This window comes from Meles meles, chromosome 1, assembly GCF_922984935.1.
Source record: "Meles meles chromosome 1, mMelMel3.1 paternal haplotype, whole genome shotgun sequence".
Lineage (NCBI taxonomy): Eukaryota > Metazoa > Chordata > Mammalia > Carnivora > Mustelidae > Meles > Meles meles.
The window spans coordinates 153,249,799-153,268,562 of record NC_060066.1 but is presented as its reverse complement, the minus strand read 5'-3'; the positions used below and the strand labels follow the sequence as shown (position 1 = coordinate 153,268,562).

Here is an 18,764-nt window from a genome sequence, read left to right as displayed (position 1 = left end):
GTTTTTATCTAACCATATTATTTAACATTTTTGTGAAGTTTATAGTAAATCTTTCTAATGTACTTGGATTTATACTGTCTTACTTGAACTTCAGATAACTTTGTACAATAGTAAAGTCAAGTATTTCCATTTATATGTGAGAAAGATGAGACTGGGAGAATCTAATTACTGCCCAAGGATATATGATAGTGACAGAGCTGGTGCCATGTTGTCTGTATATCCAGTGATCTTTCACCTATGTAATCCTTAGCAAGGCTAATAAATAATCCAAGTTGGTGAAAAGTACAAAATATTAGTAGTTATATTTTATAAAAGCATTTCAGTTTACATTGACCTTATATTTTACAGGATCATATGTTCCAGCAGAATATTCTTCCTTTAGAATTGCTGAACAGATTTTTACAAGAATCAGTACTGATGATGACATTGAAACAAATTCATCAACATTCATGAAGGAAATGAAAGAGGTACCCAAACTAAACTTTCCTTATGTAAAATACACGTTAAATTCCTCCACTAATGGTCAATTATTACGTAAGAAAATATCCTTATACTAAAACATGCAGATGTGCTTATGTTCCTCTAGAAGAGCCAGAGGGCAGTCAAAGACAGCTTCTAATTTCTTTCTTATGTGGAAATGGAAGAGATGGTTTTATTGAGAAATACAGTTTTAAGGAAAAAGGTAGTATTATTGAACAAAAAAACATGCTTTCATGTTTTTGTATGGGATATATAAAAGACTTTCAGAAAACAATGACCTGTTCAGGACCGTTGCATTTTATCTATTGTTCCTGTTAGGTTTGATTTTAAAATAATAGATCACTGTGTTAGAATGCTTTTAAAAATCGTCCTCTTGTGTGCCCCTTTGGAGTCTTCACTTTGTATAACAAAGTATGTGTCATCACCTTTTTCTGATCTGAACAAATATCAAATAGACTTGAAGGACTAAATGTATTGAATATAGCTCTTGGGCTGTCTTCAGTAGGTAGGAATTAATGGGTCACTGTAGAGTTGGATAACTTTTTGTAAAAGGGGGAGAATAGTTATTATTTGTGCTACCATATGTGACTTTTACATAATTATTTGGTATGTATTGCAGATTTTGGCTCTCTGAGGTGTACTGGGGTAGCTGTGGGAGAATATAGCAATGTACTAGGTGCTCAAGGTATATTTTTAAATGGCCCCAGCTCTCAAGAAGCTTAGTCATATAGAAAGGTAAAAAGCCATGAAATTTACTATTGTGTCAGTACATAACGGGTGTAATTATAATTTTTGAGAAAAAAGTTAATACTCTTCAGTGGAGAAGGACATTTCTGTCAATTAAGGTCTTGGTCTTTGTTGAGTATGGATTTATATTTACTTGTTTAAATAGGAATCAATGTACTTGGATACTTTTTCCTCAATTTTTCTTTCTTTACTGGCTATCGAGATGTTAAAATAAACTTGAGAAATAGTTTTGAGTATAATATGACAATTGATTAGTCTTTTGTGGAGAAGAAAATGACAATCGTTGTGCATTATTGAAACATTTAATTCATTGCTTAGTTTTATTTCACTGTATCTAAAACATTAATATTTTAGATAATGGTTATTTACTCTTTGTTGTCTCATATGCATATACATGTGTCTGTTACATACATATCAGCTGTTCTATTGAAATTATTAGTCATGAGACTTCTTAAAAGAAAAGCCATGTGCTAGTTTCTACTCAGCTGGATAGCTTTATAAAAATAAGTTTCAGATGAAGTAATTAAGAGACTGGATTTTTCCTCATTTTTTAAGTTGGTAGTGACAGCTGTTTGGTTACAATGAATAATATTAAAATTATATTTTTCAGATAGCTTACATTCTACATAATGCTAATAACAAATCACTCATATTAATTGATGAACTTGGCAGAGGTACTAATACAGAAGAAGGTATTGGCATTTGTTATGCTGTCTGTGAATATCTGCTGAGCTTAAAGGTATTCTTCTCTGTTTCTTTTAAGTGTATTAATTTTGAGCCCTTTTTAAAAAAAGATTTATGTATTTGAGAGAGAGAGAGCAAGAGAGAGCTCACACACCTCTGAGCAGGAGGAAAGGCAGAGGGAAAGGGAAAGGGAGAGAGAAATTTCCTGCAGACCCCCCACTGAGCACAGAACTTATATATGGGGCTTGATTTCACAACTGTGAGATCATGACCTAAGTGGAAACCAAGAGTCTAGTGCTCAACTAACTGAGCTACCCAGGTGCTCCCTTCATGTATCCTTTAAATATTTATCATGATTGGATTTTATTGGCACCTACAAACAGCTCTTTAAACAATTTTAGGTAATAAAAGTATACCATAGTATTTGTATTTTTGTTAGTTGCAGGAATAGCTGGTATGATAGCCGTGTAGACAGGTAAAGGAGGAAATCAAGAAATACAAATATTATCAAGACTAGTCACTTGGCTTTAATTTAATCAAATTAAAAGGCAAAACATGAAAGCATTTCAATAATTGTCTCCATGGATAATAACATTGACTATGATGTTACAACATGAAGTGAAAAACTAGGCATCTAAGGTCACTTTGTGGAAAATTATTTTTCTTACCCACCTAAGAGTCATTCCTTTAAAGAGAACAGGTTTTCACAGGTCGAGTAAAAGAGACTATGATTTTTGCTGTTTTATTAAGCTGATTTGTAAAATATCTTTTTAGATAATCTCTCAGAATATATTCAGGTGTGAAAAAATTTAAAAAATGTTTCCGTATTTAAAGTACTTTGAAATAGGGTCCTGGGATTGAGCCCCACATTGGGCTCTCTGCTCAGCAGGGAGCCTGCTTCCCCATTTTCTCTCTGCCTGCCTCTCTCCCTACTTGTGATCTCTGTCTGTCAAATAAATAAATAAAATCTTTTTAAAAAAGTACCTTGAAATATCCCTAAGATGATCTTCTTTACCTTAAGTGACAGTCCATAATGATTTATTATAAAGAATGAGAAAAATCTTATTTTTGTGATAGATATGTGATAAATCAAAAGTAATATTAAGAGATAACATTAGTCTTTGTAATAGTGAAATCTATGTCAGTTGATCTGCATCAGTTGATCAGAATTTCTCATAAAAATAAGATATATATATTAAGTGTTAGGATTAAAATCTAATTAGTGTCTGTGATGGTTAATTTTGTATGTCAGCCTGACTGTACTACAGAGTACTGGACATTTTGTCAAGTAAGATTTTGGGTGTATCTATCAGAGTTTCTGAATGAGATTTGTGTTTCAACTGGTAGACCCTCCCTAGGGTGAGTGGGTCCCATCCAGTCAGTGTTTTTGTATGTTTTTTGTTTGCTTTTTTCATGGTCTTGGTAAATATCAGTTCTTTTTATTTCCTCTGTTCCATTCCAGCTCTAACATAAGGGGGGTTAAGAGTAGTTAATCCTATAAATCATCATTTAAGTTAGAGTGCAAAGGAGACACTGCAAAAGAAAATGTCCCAGGAGCAGAAACACAGCATATGAGAACTGGGGTCTACACTTGCACGAGAGAAGTCTATATCACAGGGGCAAAAGCTTGTTCTCTGTTTTTGCATAAGAGTTTAGTTTAAAAGGGGGCGGTGTGTGTTGAGTTGGCAAAGTAATGGATAGAATGAGCTAGAATGTCTGTCATTCCCAGAACCACCCCTTCCCTTTGAGGTCTCCTTGGCACTATTCTCTGACAGCAGAGAAGCCAGAAACACATATGGTGAATGGCCTTCCTTGGAGAGCTGTGGGATAGAACCTGCCAGGGAGGTTTGGAAGGTGGAGAAGGGGCTGTAATTCACTGTGTGCAGCCTAGAGCATACACAGACCTGGGGCCCAGGACAACCTCAGAGGGATTCCTGAGAGCTTCTGGCTATGCTGCTGCTCCCTGGGAGATATGTCAGGGGCTTTCCAGCTGTTCCAGACAATTGCAGTGGCCTAGTGAGCTCTTGAGAATTGCAGATTTTGGCTCTCTGAGGTGTACTGGGGTATCTGCAACCCTGACCCTTGCTCCGCCAGCTCTCCCTGCTCCTTTACAAAACCCTCCATACCCAGACACATGCCAGGGCTCCTGTTTTCCTGGCTACAAACGGACCAGCAAACCTGCTGCCTGGTACCACATCTGACCACCATACCTTCCAGGAGCTGTTCCTCTTCAGCTCTGTCCCATGGGATCTGGATCATCCAACCTCATTCTCAGCTCCAGGGATGAGGCCAGACTGACTCAAGCTCTTTCTTCGTGCCTCAGTGATGGCTCAGGAGTGGATACCTACCCAGCCTGGCCAGTGAGTATAGGAGGAGGGTCCTGGCCACAGTGACGGTTTCCAAGAGCTTTCTGGGCGACAACTGGGTAAAAAGTTCCCCCTGATCTGGACACTGTGTCATGGTGGAGGGACCAAGCTGCTGTGGCCACTTGGTTCCAGGAGGGCACGCAACCAGAGGTTCACACAAACTCAGGAACAGCAAATGAGAAGGCTATCGAGAAACAGAACTTGATCCTTAGTCAAACAGACCTTGGAATCCACCCTGCCATTGGATTTTCAATTTCCATGTTGGTAAAGCCTATTCAGCCTGGGATTTTGATGTAGCCAAAAACGTTCTTGACTTACTAAGTATTTTCATAAGACACCTTTACTTGTGGATTTCTTGGCTAAATGTATTAACATTTGTTTCTTCTCACTAAAGGTCAAATTTTCAATAGGGCTGTTCATGTAAGATTGATAGTTTTGTTCCATTTGTTCTTCTGTTGGCTGGTGTAAGCCACCAGGTTCTCCATGTACTGCAAGAACAGCTTTAGGAACTTTAGATACTCTTAGGAATTTTTCCCATGAACCACATGAATGTTTCAATCAGCGATAAAATTGGGCAAAGCACAGGATAGAGAAGCTTAATATTACTTCTTTTGCCTGGAGCACAACCTTCTTTCTACTCACTACTGATGTCTCAGTTCCGTGGAGGGAGTAACTTGGCTGGACATGGTGTGCAGTGTGTGCTGATGTTTCAAAGCATGATGAGCACTTCCAGAATGGTTCTAGAACTGAAAAGAGTTAGGATGGGGGTGCCACAGAGTTCACAGATTACTTGGGCCACTTCTCAGCAGGAAGACTGTCGAAGTCACTAGCAGCACAGTAATTCTCAGACTTATGGTAATGCAACTCGTACATGATTTTTGTAATTAAAGAGCTGTAGGCATTTGTTTCAGAATTCCTTCTAATCTGGCTGCTTCCCAGCTTCTTCAGGCAAAGGCAGGAGAGGCCAAATGCTTATGATGCACTTCTCACAGCTTAGCACATTTTTTTTAAGCTGAGAAACTGGATGGAAGGAAACACTCTAGCCTGTAAGACCAACTAATGATTACTGCCTTTTCCTTAAACCTTGATAATGGATCTTCATCAGTGAAGATGAATGAATGAGTAAAAGAACAATGGAAGATGCAAGCAATTGATTTGTTGCTTCTTTTGGAAATTTGGATAAGTTGATTTCCCCATGGCTTAAATGACCTATTTTATGGAGACTCTCCCGATGATTCAGGAAATCCCAAAGAAATTCTGTTGCAAGAATTTCATTTTTACCATCATTCAAATGTTTTGCCAGTATTTCCTCACAGGTGGTATAAAGAGCTGTTGACTCAGCAGTCAGAAGTCTTTGCGGACATTTGTTAATGGCAAAACTCTCCTAAGTCTTGTCTCTAGCTGTGTCAATAACAATATGGCACAGTTGGCAAAGCTGTGTAGCTTGAACTTGATTCATGTGACTAATCAGTATAGGAAGAGGACTTTTAATATAACAGTGTATTTCTTCATCACTTCTTCTATTACTGAAAGTACCTCAAGAAGTAGCGGCAGGAAAAACAGTCAAATCCTCCAGGTTTGTAAGAGCTAGGAAAGGTCAGGGTGCCAGTGCAAGTTTAGTTTGTTGCAGGTAACTCTTCAGCAGCTGACCCAATCTTGCTGTCGACAGTGTCATTACTACACAGTAGTTTGGAGGGATTTCTTGAGGGGACACAAACCCATGCCACAAGATGTTATGTAGATTGAGTCCACGTGGGGATCCAATGAAGACTCGTAGTATATCTGCTGTGTATCAGGAAGCTCCTCAGATGCAAGCAGATCTCTTAAAAGGGGGTTTCTTGGGATACCTGTTTCGTTGAGCATCTACCTTGATTTTGGCTCAGGTCATGATCTTAAGGTCTGGGATAGAGCCCCGCATGGGGCTCTGCACTCAGGGCAGAGTCTGCTTAGAATTCTCTCCCTTTCCCTCTGCCCCTACTTCCCCCCGCCCAACACACCCCGCTGCATGCCCTCTCTCTCTTAAAGGGGGGACATTACTTCCTGTTCAGTAAAAATATATCACCTGAAGCTTGTTGTAGATATGCTGTCAGTTTCATTAAGCTAAAAGAACTAGCAGGAGATTCAAAGCTTTCCAAAGCATCAGATATATCAGAAAATAACTCTACAAAAGCTGTCCACCTCAGCCATGGTATATATTGAATTTCAAACTGCCCCTTGGTCAGAGATAACAAATATGCCTCACACATGGCCCAGTGGCCTCATGCTTCCCCAGTAATCCAGACTCTGGCTGATTCTGTGTAAACCACATAGTCTGTGATTGTTTTCTAACATACTTCACCTCTCTTACAGTGCCATTGATAATCACAGTTTTCTCTGACTTCAAACCTGAGTTTACAGATCATATCCTAGGACTGGGGGAGAAAGATAAGTGGTAATAGGATCCTCTGTTAGTATACTGTATGTTTGGGAATTAAAGCCTGGGACCTGGGAGGTAAGGGAACTGGCCACTGGACAATCTGGGAGTAGGTACAGCACCAAGGAGAGGGAGGGCAAGGGGTATGTCTTTAGGGTCAGGGTCAGGTGCCTTCTCTAGTTGCCCACTAGGGGGCTGGTAGGCCTACCTGCTTCTGCAGTGATGCAGTCGTAGTGGAGGCCCAGGACTGGTGGCCTAGAGCCCGAATCAGGGCCTGCCTTTCAGCTCATTGCCAGGGCCACCCTGCCAGAAGGGTGTGGCCAATGCCGCATCTCCTCCCCCACTTACTGTAGTGGGCCTGAACACACCAGATAAGTGCTCATGTGTGCATAGGCACCCTGGCTCTCATCTGTTCTACCACCATGACTTCTAGCTCCTCCCATCCAATCAGTTTTGCGTGGAGCCCAGTTGATTACCTGAATAAAACAAAAAGGCTGACCTTCCTGGGAGTGAGAGGGTTACTTCCTATCTGACTGCCTTCAATCTAGAATCATTTTACCTGCCTTTGGAGTAGAATTGAAACATCAGCTGTTTCTGGATCTTGAGCCTACCAGCATTTGGACTGGAACTATACCATTTGCTCTCCAGTTCCCAGGTCTTAAAGACTCAGACTGGAACTATAGCACCAGCTCTCCTGGGTCTCCAGCTTGCTGATTGCAGATCTGGGGATTCTTAAGTCTCCATAATCATACGAACCAACTCCTAATAATTAATCTCTCTCTCCTTCTCTCTCTCTCTACACACACACACACACACACACACACACACACAGTATTTTATTTCTTTGGAGAAGACTGACTATTACAGATTTTGGTATTGAGAGTGGTTCTAGAGCAACAGAATTTTTTAAAATAATTTTTAAAAAAATTTTAATGAACATATAATGTATTATTAGCCCCAGGAGTACAGGTCTGTGAATCGCCAGGTTTATATACTTCACAGCACTCACCATAGCACATACCCTCCCCAATGTCCATAACCCCACCACCCTCTCCCTACCTGCCCCCCACCCCCCGGCAACCCTCAATTTGTTTTGTGAGATTAAGAGTCTCTTATGGTTTGTCTCCCTCCTGATCCTATCTTGTTTCATTTATTCTTTTCCTACCCCCAAACCCCCCACGTTGCATCTCCACTTCCTCATATCAGGGAGATCATATGATAGTTGTCTTTCTCTGATTGACTTATTTCACTAAGCATAATACCCTCTAGTTCCATCCACGTCGTCACAAATGGCAAGATTTCATTTCTTTTGATGGCTGCATAGTATTCCATTGTATATATATACCACATCATCTTTATCCATTCATCTATTGATGGACATCTAGGTTCTTTCCATAGTTTGGCTATTGTGGACATTGCTGCTATAAACATTCTGGTGCACATGCCCCTTCAGATCACTCCATTTGTATCTTTAGTAGTGCACTTGCTGGGTCATAGGGTAGCTCTATTTTCAACTTTTTGAGGAACCTCCATGCTGTTTTCCAGAGTGGTTGCACCAGCTTGCATTCCCACCAACAGTGCAGGAGGGTTCCCCTTTCTCCGCATCCTCACCAGCATCTGTCATTTCCTGACTTATTAATTTTAGCCATTCTGACTGGTGTGAGGTGGTATCTCATTGTGATTTTGATTTGTATTTCCCTGATGCCGAGTGATGTGGAGCACTTTTTTCATGTGTCTGTTGGCCATCTGGATGTCTTCTTTGCAGAAATGTCTGTTCATGTCCTCTGCCCATTTCTTTTTCTTTTTTTTAAGATTTTATTTATTTGACAGAGAGAGATCAGAAGTAGGCAGAGAGAGAGAGGAGGAAACAGGCTCGCTGCTGAGCAGAGAGCCGATGCAGGGCTAGATCCCAGGACCCTGGGATAATGACCAGAGCCAAAGGCAGAGGCTTTAACCCACTGAGCCACCCAGGCGCCCCCTTCTGCCCATTTCTTGATTGGATTATTTGTTCTTTGGTTGTAGAGTTTGATAAGTTCTCAATAGATTTTGGATACTAGCCCTTTATCTGATATGTCGTTTGCAAATATCTTCTCCCATTCTGTCAGTTGTCTTTTGGTTTTTTTTTGATTATTTACTTTGCTGTGCAAAAGCTTTTGATCTTTATGAAGTCCCAGTAGTTCATTTTTGCCCTGCTTCCCTTGCCTTTGGCGACGTTCCTAGGAAGAAGTTGCTGTGGCTGAGGTTGAAGAGGTTGCTGCCTGTGTTTTCCCCAAGGATTTTGATGGATTCCTTTCTCACATTGAGATCCTTCATCCATTTTGAGTCTATTTTCGTGTGTGCTGTAAGGAAATGGTTCAGTTTCATTTTTCTGCATGTGGCTGTCCATAGAGCAACAGAATTTTTTTTTTAAAGATTTTATTTATTTATTTGACAGATAGAGATCACAAGTAGGGAGAGAGGCAGGCATAGAGAGAGAGAGAGAGAGGAGGAAGCAGGCTCCCTGCCAAGCAGAGAGCCCAATGCGGGGCTTGATCCCAGGACCCTGGGATCATGACCTGAGCGAAAGGCAGAGGATTTAACCCACTGAGCCACCCAGGCGCCCCGAGCAACAGAATTTTAACAGTTAGTTTTCTGAATCGTTTCTGGGGTTTCTGGAATTGACTCTTTAATCTGATTAGATTTACTTTATTTTTATTATTTAACTCAAAGACTTTTTTTATTATAGTACATGGGTTGGGACTAATGGGAAGGGGTAGATATAGTGGGCAACTATGGCCCTAATTAGTATTGGATGCCCATCCTAATGGCCGTGAATATGCTAAAGATGCCACCACTCTGTATTATGGTTTTCCTGATGCCACCCATCAGCTCCCAACCCCACATTCCAATCCTGAGCAAAAAAAAAGGACCCAAGAGCACCCCAGCTGCCATGCCCACTGCATAGCCCATCATAAAGCCTATAGCCACTGGCGTCCTCTTAGTGTTTAGGTCCCTGTCCCATGGTGCCCCCACCTCACCTCTAATCTGATTAAAGATACTAATGACTCTATTTCTAGTGGTAGAGTGTAATAGTTTTGTTTGATACATAAATTTTGAGGACATTAATGTTATTATGAACATAGTCCTTACTAGTTTACTGAATTTCTGAATTTTTTCTGTTGCTTTATAAATTTGGTTTTATATCCCTTTTGATTTATTAAGTAGTTGAGTTTTTTCATTTTTCTGTCCTGTACCTCTTGCCACACCCCCTTAATGGTTGATGCCATTTGCCAGCCCAAATATTTTCTTTTTAATGTCTTAAGACTTTCTTTTTCCACCAATCACATCTTTATAGTTTTTTTTTCTGGTAGTATCTTAAAACATAACCAATTATGCAAATCTCTAGTTTAGTAACTCAGGACTGGAAATCATGTGCTGGTCATGTCACTTGAACCATCTGCATCAATATCACCTAAAATACTTCTGGAAAATGGAGTTTTCTGGGACTCCATATTACAATAAGTACCAAGAATTTGCATCTTTAACAAGCTCCCCAGGGAGCTAAAACTAAAGTTTGAGAATCATTGTCCTAAGCATTATTCTCCACCTTTTCTTTCTTCCTTTTACGTATCTAACCTAAACACAGTGCAAATCTAAAACCTAAAAATCTTTGTGATTTCGAATACCTAAGACAAACCATTGATTCCACTTTCCAAAAAATAGTTATATGGAGGGAAGCTACTTTTAAAGTTTTTTAAAAGTTGAGAAAATGTTATGATTTTATTTGTAGATTACTTTTCTAATAAATGATTACCTCACTTAGCAGCTTTATTTCTGGTAAGTCTCATCTTTTGAATATCTTCAGATTTTTTTAGGATTTTATTTTTAAATTTGTTCTCTTTTTTGTAATATAACATATTTGTGATGTGTAAACATAATAAAATGTCTCTTTCATTGAATATAAATCTGCAAAACATTTTGAAATGAATTGACCAGTATTAGTTTCATTCCTACACTTTTGCCAAGCTACCTGGAAAATAAAACTAATTTTTTTTCTAGTTCACTTTAAAAATACATTCATTGCTATATATTCTAGGCATTTACATTGTTTGCTACGCATTTCCTGGAACTATGTCATATAGAGGTCCTGTATCCTAATGTAGAAAACATGCATTTTGAAGTTCAGCATGTGAAGAACACTTCAAGGAATCAAGAAGCAATTTTGTATACCTACAAACTTTGTAAGGGACTCACAGAAGAAAAAAATTATGGTATTGCATATGGAAATTAAATCTATATAATATCTATTGAAACACTACATATTCTCATAATTCTTTTCCCCTTTACTTGGCTCTTAATCTAAGCAACTTTTCCTGTCATTCTTTTGAGTGTTTATGCTCTAAGACTGTATTTTCTATGTCAAGCTCACATTTTATGTATATTAAGTTTAAATTTATATTAATTAGTACTTATGTAGAATTACAACACATTAAAGTCCCAGAAGTATTAGTTTCTATTCTGAGGAAAGTGTAATTTAGCTTATATTTGCAAGTTATAAATGAATTGAAAATTGTATATTTGTTATACACTTTTTCAGTAACATCTGTTTTCTTCAGATGTAGGGAACTTGATCATCTAAAGTCTTAAAAGGGAGTGTATTACCAAACTATATGATGCTTGTAAACTTGATTAGATATTTTCTACCTAAATCAGTATATGACGTGTAAAATCTCATGGATTCAGAAATATTTAAATTGATCCATAAATATAAATTTCCTAAAATAATTTTAGCTATGAATGTGACCCTCTATGGGGCGGGAAGCATCTTTGTTTTGCTATTTGAAATGAGGAATCAACTGCATAACTTAATTCGTATCAGATACTCTATTTTTATAAGCTTTAATTTCATCTATTACATGGGGATAATTTTCCATATATGTAGGGCTTATGAAGATTAAATGAATTATCAAACATCTGTTAAATATAGTACCTAGCAATTAGTAACTTCTCAGTAAATGTGCTAGCGTTGTTTTTATTGCCTCTAAAGTAGTACATACAATAAACTGTTAACACACAGTAGAAAGCCTATGTGGCATTTATACAACAAAATTAGGCTCAGGAAACATGAGAATACTAGGTAGTACTTTGAATTGCATGAAGAATGGTCATCTATAGTTATATCTTGTGAGAAATCCCTCTCTCAATGATCTGCTAGACAAATGAATATTCAGCTCTAGGGCTATCTCTGTGACTAGGGTTATCTCTCCTCCCTTGCAAAGCTCATACTCTTTGACCTTCTATTAACCAACTGCATTTGTAGTTGGAATTTCATTGTTTTTATTCAGTTTTCTGGTTACCCCTTTTCTTTTCCCTATCATGTTTTCCTGTCTCAGATATATGTTGAGAGGTAATTGATATTCTAACTTGTCATACATCTTGGACAACTAATTAAATCCTATGATTGGTAAATTGTCGTCCAGAACTTTGGAAAACTTAATTTTGAGAATGGCTAAGTTCTTCATAAATGCCTGTAGGATGGAAGTTTAAATCTGTGAAGAAAAGATTATTACTGCTTAAAATAAACGTAATACCTTCTATAACAACAGTGAAGCCCATTGTCTATAATTTTAGGATTAAAAGCTGCAGAGGTGTCATCACTCCCATCATCAATTGTCTTGGATGCCAAAGAAATCACAACTCAAATTACGAGACAAATTTTGGTAAGAGACTTTTTAGCAATAAGAATTGGTTTTCCAGTTCAGGAAAATACTTTTAGTGTACATTATTATAATGGTGTTGTACCTAAGTATATAATAATATTAATGATTAAAACATTTAAAATAAAACCTAATTTTAAAAAAAGATTTTATTTATTTATTTGACAGAGATAGAGAGCATAAGTAGGCAGAGAGCAGCAGGCAGGGAGAGACAGAGAAGCAGGGTCTCCACTGAGCAGGGATCCCGATGTGGGGCTCAATCCCAGGACTCTGGGATCATGACCTGAGTCAAAGGCAGCCACTTAACTGACTGAGCCACTCAAGCCCCTAAAAACCCAATTCTAAATAAGGCAAATCTTTTTTTGACTTCTCAGAATTTTTTTGGTTTGGTCTATTTCAACCTTTCCCAACAAATCAACCAGTAAGTTAGTAGACAAAAGTTAAACAGTTCAGTTCCTATAATACTTACTGCAACACTAACTTGATGAAAAAATAAGTCTATATAAAGTAAGCATTAAAAATAAAAATCACTCTGATGAATCACAGACCTGTACCCCTGAAACAAATAATACATTATATGTTAATAAAAAAAAAAACGAAAAAAAAAATAAACGAAAAAAATAAAAATCACAGGTTGCTTGGGTGGCTCACTCAGTTAAGTGTCTGACTCTTGATTTTGGCTCAGGTCATGATCTCAGAGTCGTGAGATTAAGCCCTAAGTTGGGCTCTGCACTGGGTGTAGAGCCTGCTTAAGATTCTCTCTCTCCCTCTCCCCCAACCCCCACTCATACTTGTTCTCTCTAAAAAATAAATAAAAATAAAAAATAAAAATTACTATGCACCACACTTTAGCATCTTTTTTTTAAGATTTTATTTATTTATTTGACAGACAGAGATCTCAAGCAGGCAGAGAGGCAGGCAGAGGGAGAGGGAGAAGCAGGCTCCCGGCTGAGCGGAGAGCCCAAAGTGGGGCTCGATCCCAGGACTCTGGGATCGTGACCTGAGCCAAAGGCAGAGGCTTTAACCCACTGAGCCACCCAGGTGCCCCACTTTAGCATCTTTTAGAATAGTATTTAAGACTCTTATCCATTATATATAAGCCTCCTGACTCTTCATGAAGCAGTTAGGTCTTTCTAGTATAAGATTAATAAGCTGTTTCTTTTACTCATGTTTTTGCAACTGAGGTTCACAGAGGTTAAGTGTTTTGCTATTGAGCTCACATCTATTGACTCAAAATTTGGAAATCTTTTTTTTAATATCAGTTTGCTTTATGTTTTAAGAATACAGTGTGTTCAGTAAACTAAGCTATGTGCATTATGAAATTTTCTTCAGTAGTAACAGTTTCCTTTGTCTTTCTCTCTTAACCTGCTTTTAATTTTTATTGTATCCCTTTAGTCTCTTGAGCTTCTAGACTATCTTCATCACTTTGCTTACCTAATCCTCCATTTGAATCTCTTCAACAATTTTGGCAGTGTTGGCTTCTGAAGAATCTCTCATAACCTAGTTCCTTAGTCTTCATCTTGCAAGATTCCAATTACGTCAAGCCTTCTTGAGTTGCCTTCTAGGCTTTGGTTTTCCTGATAATGATTCTCAAACTATATTCTGACAAACTAATCTTATCTACAGCAAATTGATATATTCTACCTTTAGTCAAATATTTTATTGGATAGTTTTTTCCCCTTTTATTGTTCTGTATAGTTTCTTTAACTCTCAAAACATTTCTACTCTTCCCAAACTTCACCCTCAATGTCCTCACTCTACAGAAAATTCACTTCCTATATTTTTTGAGACACCTGAAGTTATCTTGATGAATCCTTGAAAACTCTATTTTGGAATAACTGTTTTTCACCCAGTTCTCTTCTTTTCTATCTCAGAGAAAAAGATTATCTTTCAATTTATTCAAGGCTAACTTTTCCACCTTCTTTCCATATCCAATAAAATATAGCTTCATCAGATTTCTTTCTTCTCTCTCTCTTTTTAAAGATTTTATTTTTAAATAATTTCTATACCCAACATGGGGCTCAAACTCACAATCCTGAGAGCAATAGTCACATGTTCTACTGACTGAGCCAGTGAGGTGCCCCATTTTTTTAAAAAGATTTCTTAAAAGTAATTTCTATACTAAACATGGGGCTTGAGCTTACAGTCCTGAGATCAAGAGCCATATGTTCTACCAACTGAGCCAGCCAGGTATCATATGTTCCCCTTCTTCTCTTTGCATCCTTAGTGTTTGTTCACTGGCTTTTCCTTTTCCTATGAATATGCTTAGGTTTTTCCTAAGAAATCCTTCTTTATTACCTTACTTCTCAAAAGATATTTTTTTTTTTTACTGCCAACTTCTTAAGAGATTATAATAACGATTTACTTCTTCCGTTTTCCACTTGTGAACTAGATCTTGTCATCGTGCCACTGAAACTTTCTTTGTAAAATACCAACTAATGATTAACTCTTATGGCCCCCCCCTTTTTTTTTCCACTTCTCATCTTCCCTGGTGTCTCTGTGGTGTTTCATACTACTCTTCTTGTCCTTTTCATAATTCTTTTCTGTCTTGGCTACTGTGAAATGGTCCTCTCCTGGAATTTCCTACCTCCAATTACCCTTTTTTTTCTTTTTTTACCAGTGCTTTTTTTGTTCTTCAATTTTTATTTAAATTCTAGTTAATTATACAGTGCGATATTGGTTTCAGGAGTAGAATTCAGTGATTCATCACTTATTTACAATATCCAGTGCTCATCACAACAAACACCCTCCTAATACCCATCACCGATCTAGCCCACCCTCCCTACCCTCTATCAACTGTCAGTTTTTACTCTATTGTGAATAGTCCCTATGGTTTGTTTCCTTCTCTCTCTTTTTTCCCTCCCTGCTATATATTCCTCTGCTTTCGTTCTTAAATTCCACAAATGAGTGAAATCATATTGTATTTGTCTTTCTCTGACTGATTTATTTTGCTTTAGCATAATATACTCTAGCTCCATCCATCTATCTGTTGCAAATGGCAAGATTTCATTTTTGGCTGAGTAATATTCCATTGTATATATATACCACACCTCATCTTTATCTGTTCATCTGTTGATAGACATCTGAGCTCTTTCCATAGTTGGCTATTGTTGATAATGCACATAACCCTTCAAATCTGTATTTTTGTATCCTTTGGGTAAATACCTACTAGTGTAATTCCTGGGCCACTGGGTAGTTCTATTTTTAACTTTTTTTTTTTTTTTTTTTTGACAGACAGAGGTCACAAGTAGATAGAGAGGCAGGCAGAGAGAGAGGGGGGGAAGCAGGCTCCCCGCTAAGCAGAGAGCCCAATGCGGGACTCGATCCCAGGATCCCGAGATCATGACCTGAGCCGAAGGCAGCGGCTTAACCCACTGAGCCACCCAGGCGCCCCTATTTTTAACTTTTTGAGGAAGCTCCATACCGTTTTCTAGAGTGACTGCACCAGTTTGCATTCCCACCAACAGTGCAAGAGGGTTCCCCTTTCTCTTCATCCTCACTAATGTCTGTTGTTTCCTGTGTTGTTAATTTTAGCCATTCTGACAAGTGTGAGGTGGTATCTCGTGGTTTTGATTTGTGTTTCCTTAATGATGAGTCTTTTTATGTGTCTGTTAACCATCTGGATGTCGTCTTTGGAGAAATGTCTATCTCATGTCTTCTGCCCATTTCTTAACTGTATTACTTGTTTTTTATGTGTTGAGTTTAATAAGTTCTTTATAGATTTTGGATACTAACCCATTATCAGATATGTTATTAGCAGATACCTTCTCCCATTCTGTAGGCTGCCTTTTAGTTTTGATTGTTTCCTTTGCTGTGCAGAAGCTTTTTATCTTAATGAAGTCCCAATAGCTCATTTTTGCCTTTGTTTTCCTTGCCTTTGAAAACATATCCAGCAAGAAGTTGCTGCAGCCGAGGTCAAAGAGACTGCTGCCTGTGTTCTTCTCTAGGATTTTGATAGTTTCCTGTCTCACATTTAGGTCTTTCATCCATTTTGAATTTATTTTTGTGTATTTTACCAGTGCTTTTTATCATTCCACTTATTAAATGGAAGTTTCCCTAAGATTTTGCCCTTCCTTCTGTGTTTGAAACTGTATTCTTGGCGAGCTCATCCATTTCTCAGCTTTCATTTTCACTTCTTTTTTACTTTGAATCCATATATTTTTCTTTGTATTTCTTCTTGAAATCTCAGTTTATGTTTTCATTCTTTAATAAGACCAAAATTAAATTTATAATATGAAAAAAAACTCATTATTTTGCTCCTAAATTTCTCAGCGACCCATTATAATCATCTTTGAATCCTTCTTAATCACCTCTCATTAACACTATGCAGTAGATTCTCTTTTTCAATCCATCATATATACGTATGCCAGATTATCGCCTAAGCATGACTTTTATCATGTTTTTCTGTTCAGAAACTTTTGGTTGTTTCTTACGAAATTAAAGTAAAACTCCTTAGCCAGGGACCATCCTAAATTTTTGAGGAATTCCTGTGGCTTAGGAATTTACATTTTTAACCAGTCTTCAGATGATTTTTTTTTAAAGATTTTATTTATTTATTTGACAGAGAGAGAGATCACAAGTAGGCAGAGAGGCAGGCAGAGATGCAGGCAGAGAGAGAGGAGGAAGCAGGCTCCCCGCGGAGCAGAGAGCCCGATGCGGGGCTCGATCCCAGGGCTCGATCCCAGGACCCTGAGATCATGACCTGAGCCGAAGGCAGCGGCTCAATCCACTGAGCCACCCAGGCGCCCCTCTTCAGATGATTCTTAAACGCACTGAAGTTTGTTAACTACTGCTTTATGATCTCCCTTTGTTTACTACCCCAACCTTAGATAACATTTCTCAATTTAACTAAAACCTGCATTTCTGCCACATTGAATTACTTGTCATTTCATCATTTTGACCTGTGTACCAGGATTTCTAATGTGTCTGTTCTTGCTGTTTCCTCCATCCAGAATGCCCTTACTTCTCTGTTCTTCTGTCCATCAAGAGTCATTCCAAATATTTCATCCTACTTAAGCTTTTCTTGACCTGAGCTGGGAATGAATTCTCCTTCCTCTAACCTTTGAATCTTTCTCCTGAGACTTATCATAATTACCTAAATCAGCTGCTTATGAATATGTCTCTTTCACTATACTAATGTGTCTCTTTCTTTGAGCCTCTTGAGTTCCAGTGGCATGTCAGATAGACATCTTTGTATCCCCAGTAGACATAAGCACAAGGTTGGGGGCCTGGAATATAGATGATAATAGATATTCAGTAAATGTGTATTATTTAGATAATAAACTGATAGTTGATCATTCAATGTATCAAATAGATAGATGATAATCTTATTTTACTTCATGGAGTTGGATTCATTTTACTTACAGTGAGAGAAGAAAAATATCTTGAATTGCTTTCTATTGAGAAAGAGTTGGAGAGATATTATTTCCCTTAGTAAAGGGAAACTCACTAGCTTTACATTAACAGTTAAGACTAAAAATGGTAATTCCTATCTAGCTCAGGAAACAGGGTGAATGAAGAATTTTCCAGCTGTACTCCCATCCCCTTGAGTAGTAATTCAAAGACTAACTATCTAAAGGCCTTCTAAAATATTAGAAAATTCCCCTTTTAAACATTATTTCTTGGACATCCTAACTATAGATTGTTAAGAATTGGCATAATTTCAAGTAGCTATTTATAGCACTTATTTTCAAAATGTAATCTACTCCTCAGGCAATATATTGTCTTAGACTCTAGCAGTTTCTATACATTAAATCTCTCGGAGGGACAAGGAATTGACTGTTGACCCATTCTGTCTACCAGTTTTATCTTTGGGGAATTAAAGTATGAGATAGCAGAGTAGTACTCTTGGGTGACATTTAAAATGAATACTGAATAGCAATGAGCAATTATGTTGAGTGAGAAATTTGACCTATTTAGCAGATCTTTTTCATTGAAAAGTGATTTTTCAAGAATATAGGAATCCATGATAAAGTAAATACTCATGAAAAATTTTATTCTTTCAAAACAACATTTCTTTATTTTTTCTGGTATGTTCTTTGCTAGTTGAATGGAATTGATGTATCCAAAGGAATTAGTTACCTTTGAGTTCTGTATTTCTATGAAAGGAAAGAGAAAATTGCCAAAATTTTAAAACAAAGTCATACTATCATGTTTTAATCTTTATCTATATTTTTTCAATAACAGCAAAACCAAAGAAGTACCCCTGAGATGGAAAGACAGAGAGCTGTGTACCATCTAGCTACTAGGCTTGTTCAAACTGCTCGAAACTCTCAGTTGGATCCAGACAGTTTACGAATGTATTTAAGTAATCTCAAAAAGAAGTATGAAACAGATTTTTCCAGGGCTGAACAAGTTTCAGGAAAGACTGAAGAATAG

The 18,764-nt window shown here is 37.7% G+C and overlaps 1 protein-coding gene and 1 pseudogene across 1 annotated transcript in view; one reads left to right on the top strand and one right to left on the bottom strand.

The window, feature by feature from the left end:
- MSH4 (mutS homolog 4) overlaps positions 1 to 18,764 on the top strand; it is a 101,242-nt gene extending 82,478 nt beyond the window's left edge. Inside the window, exons 16-20 of the mRNA XM_046023996.1 lie at positions 349 to 467; positions 1,838 to 1,966; positions 10,766 to 10,940; positions 12,301 to 12,389; positions 18,573 to 18,764. Coding sequence (XP_045879952.1) covers positions 349 to 467; positions 1,838 to 1,966; positions 10,766 to 10,940; positions 12,301 to 12,389; positions 18,573 to 18,764 — 704 coding nt within the window. The remainder of the gene's footprint in view (positions 1 to 348; positions 468 to 1,837; positions 1,967 to 10,765; positions 10,941 to 12,300; positions 12,390 to 18,572) is intronic.
- LOC123953591 lies at positions 4,605 to 6,725 on the bottom strand (annotated as a pseudogene).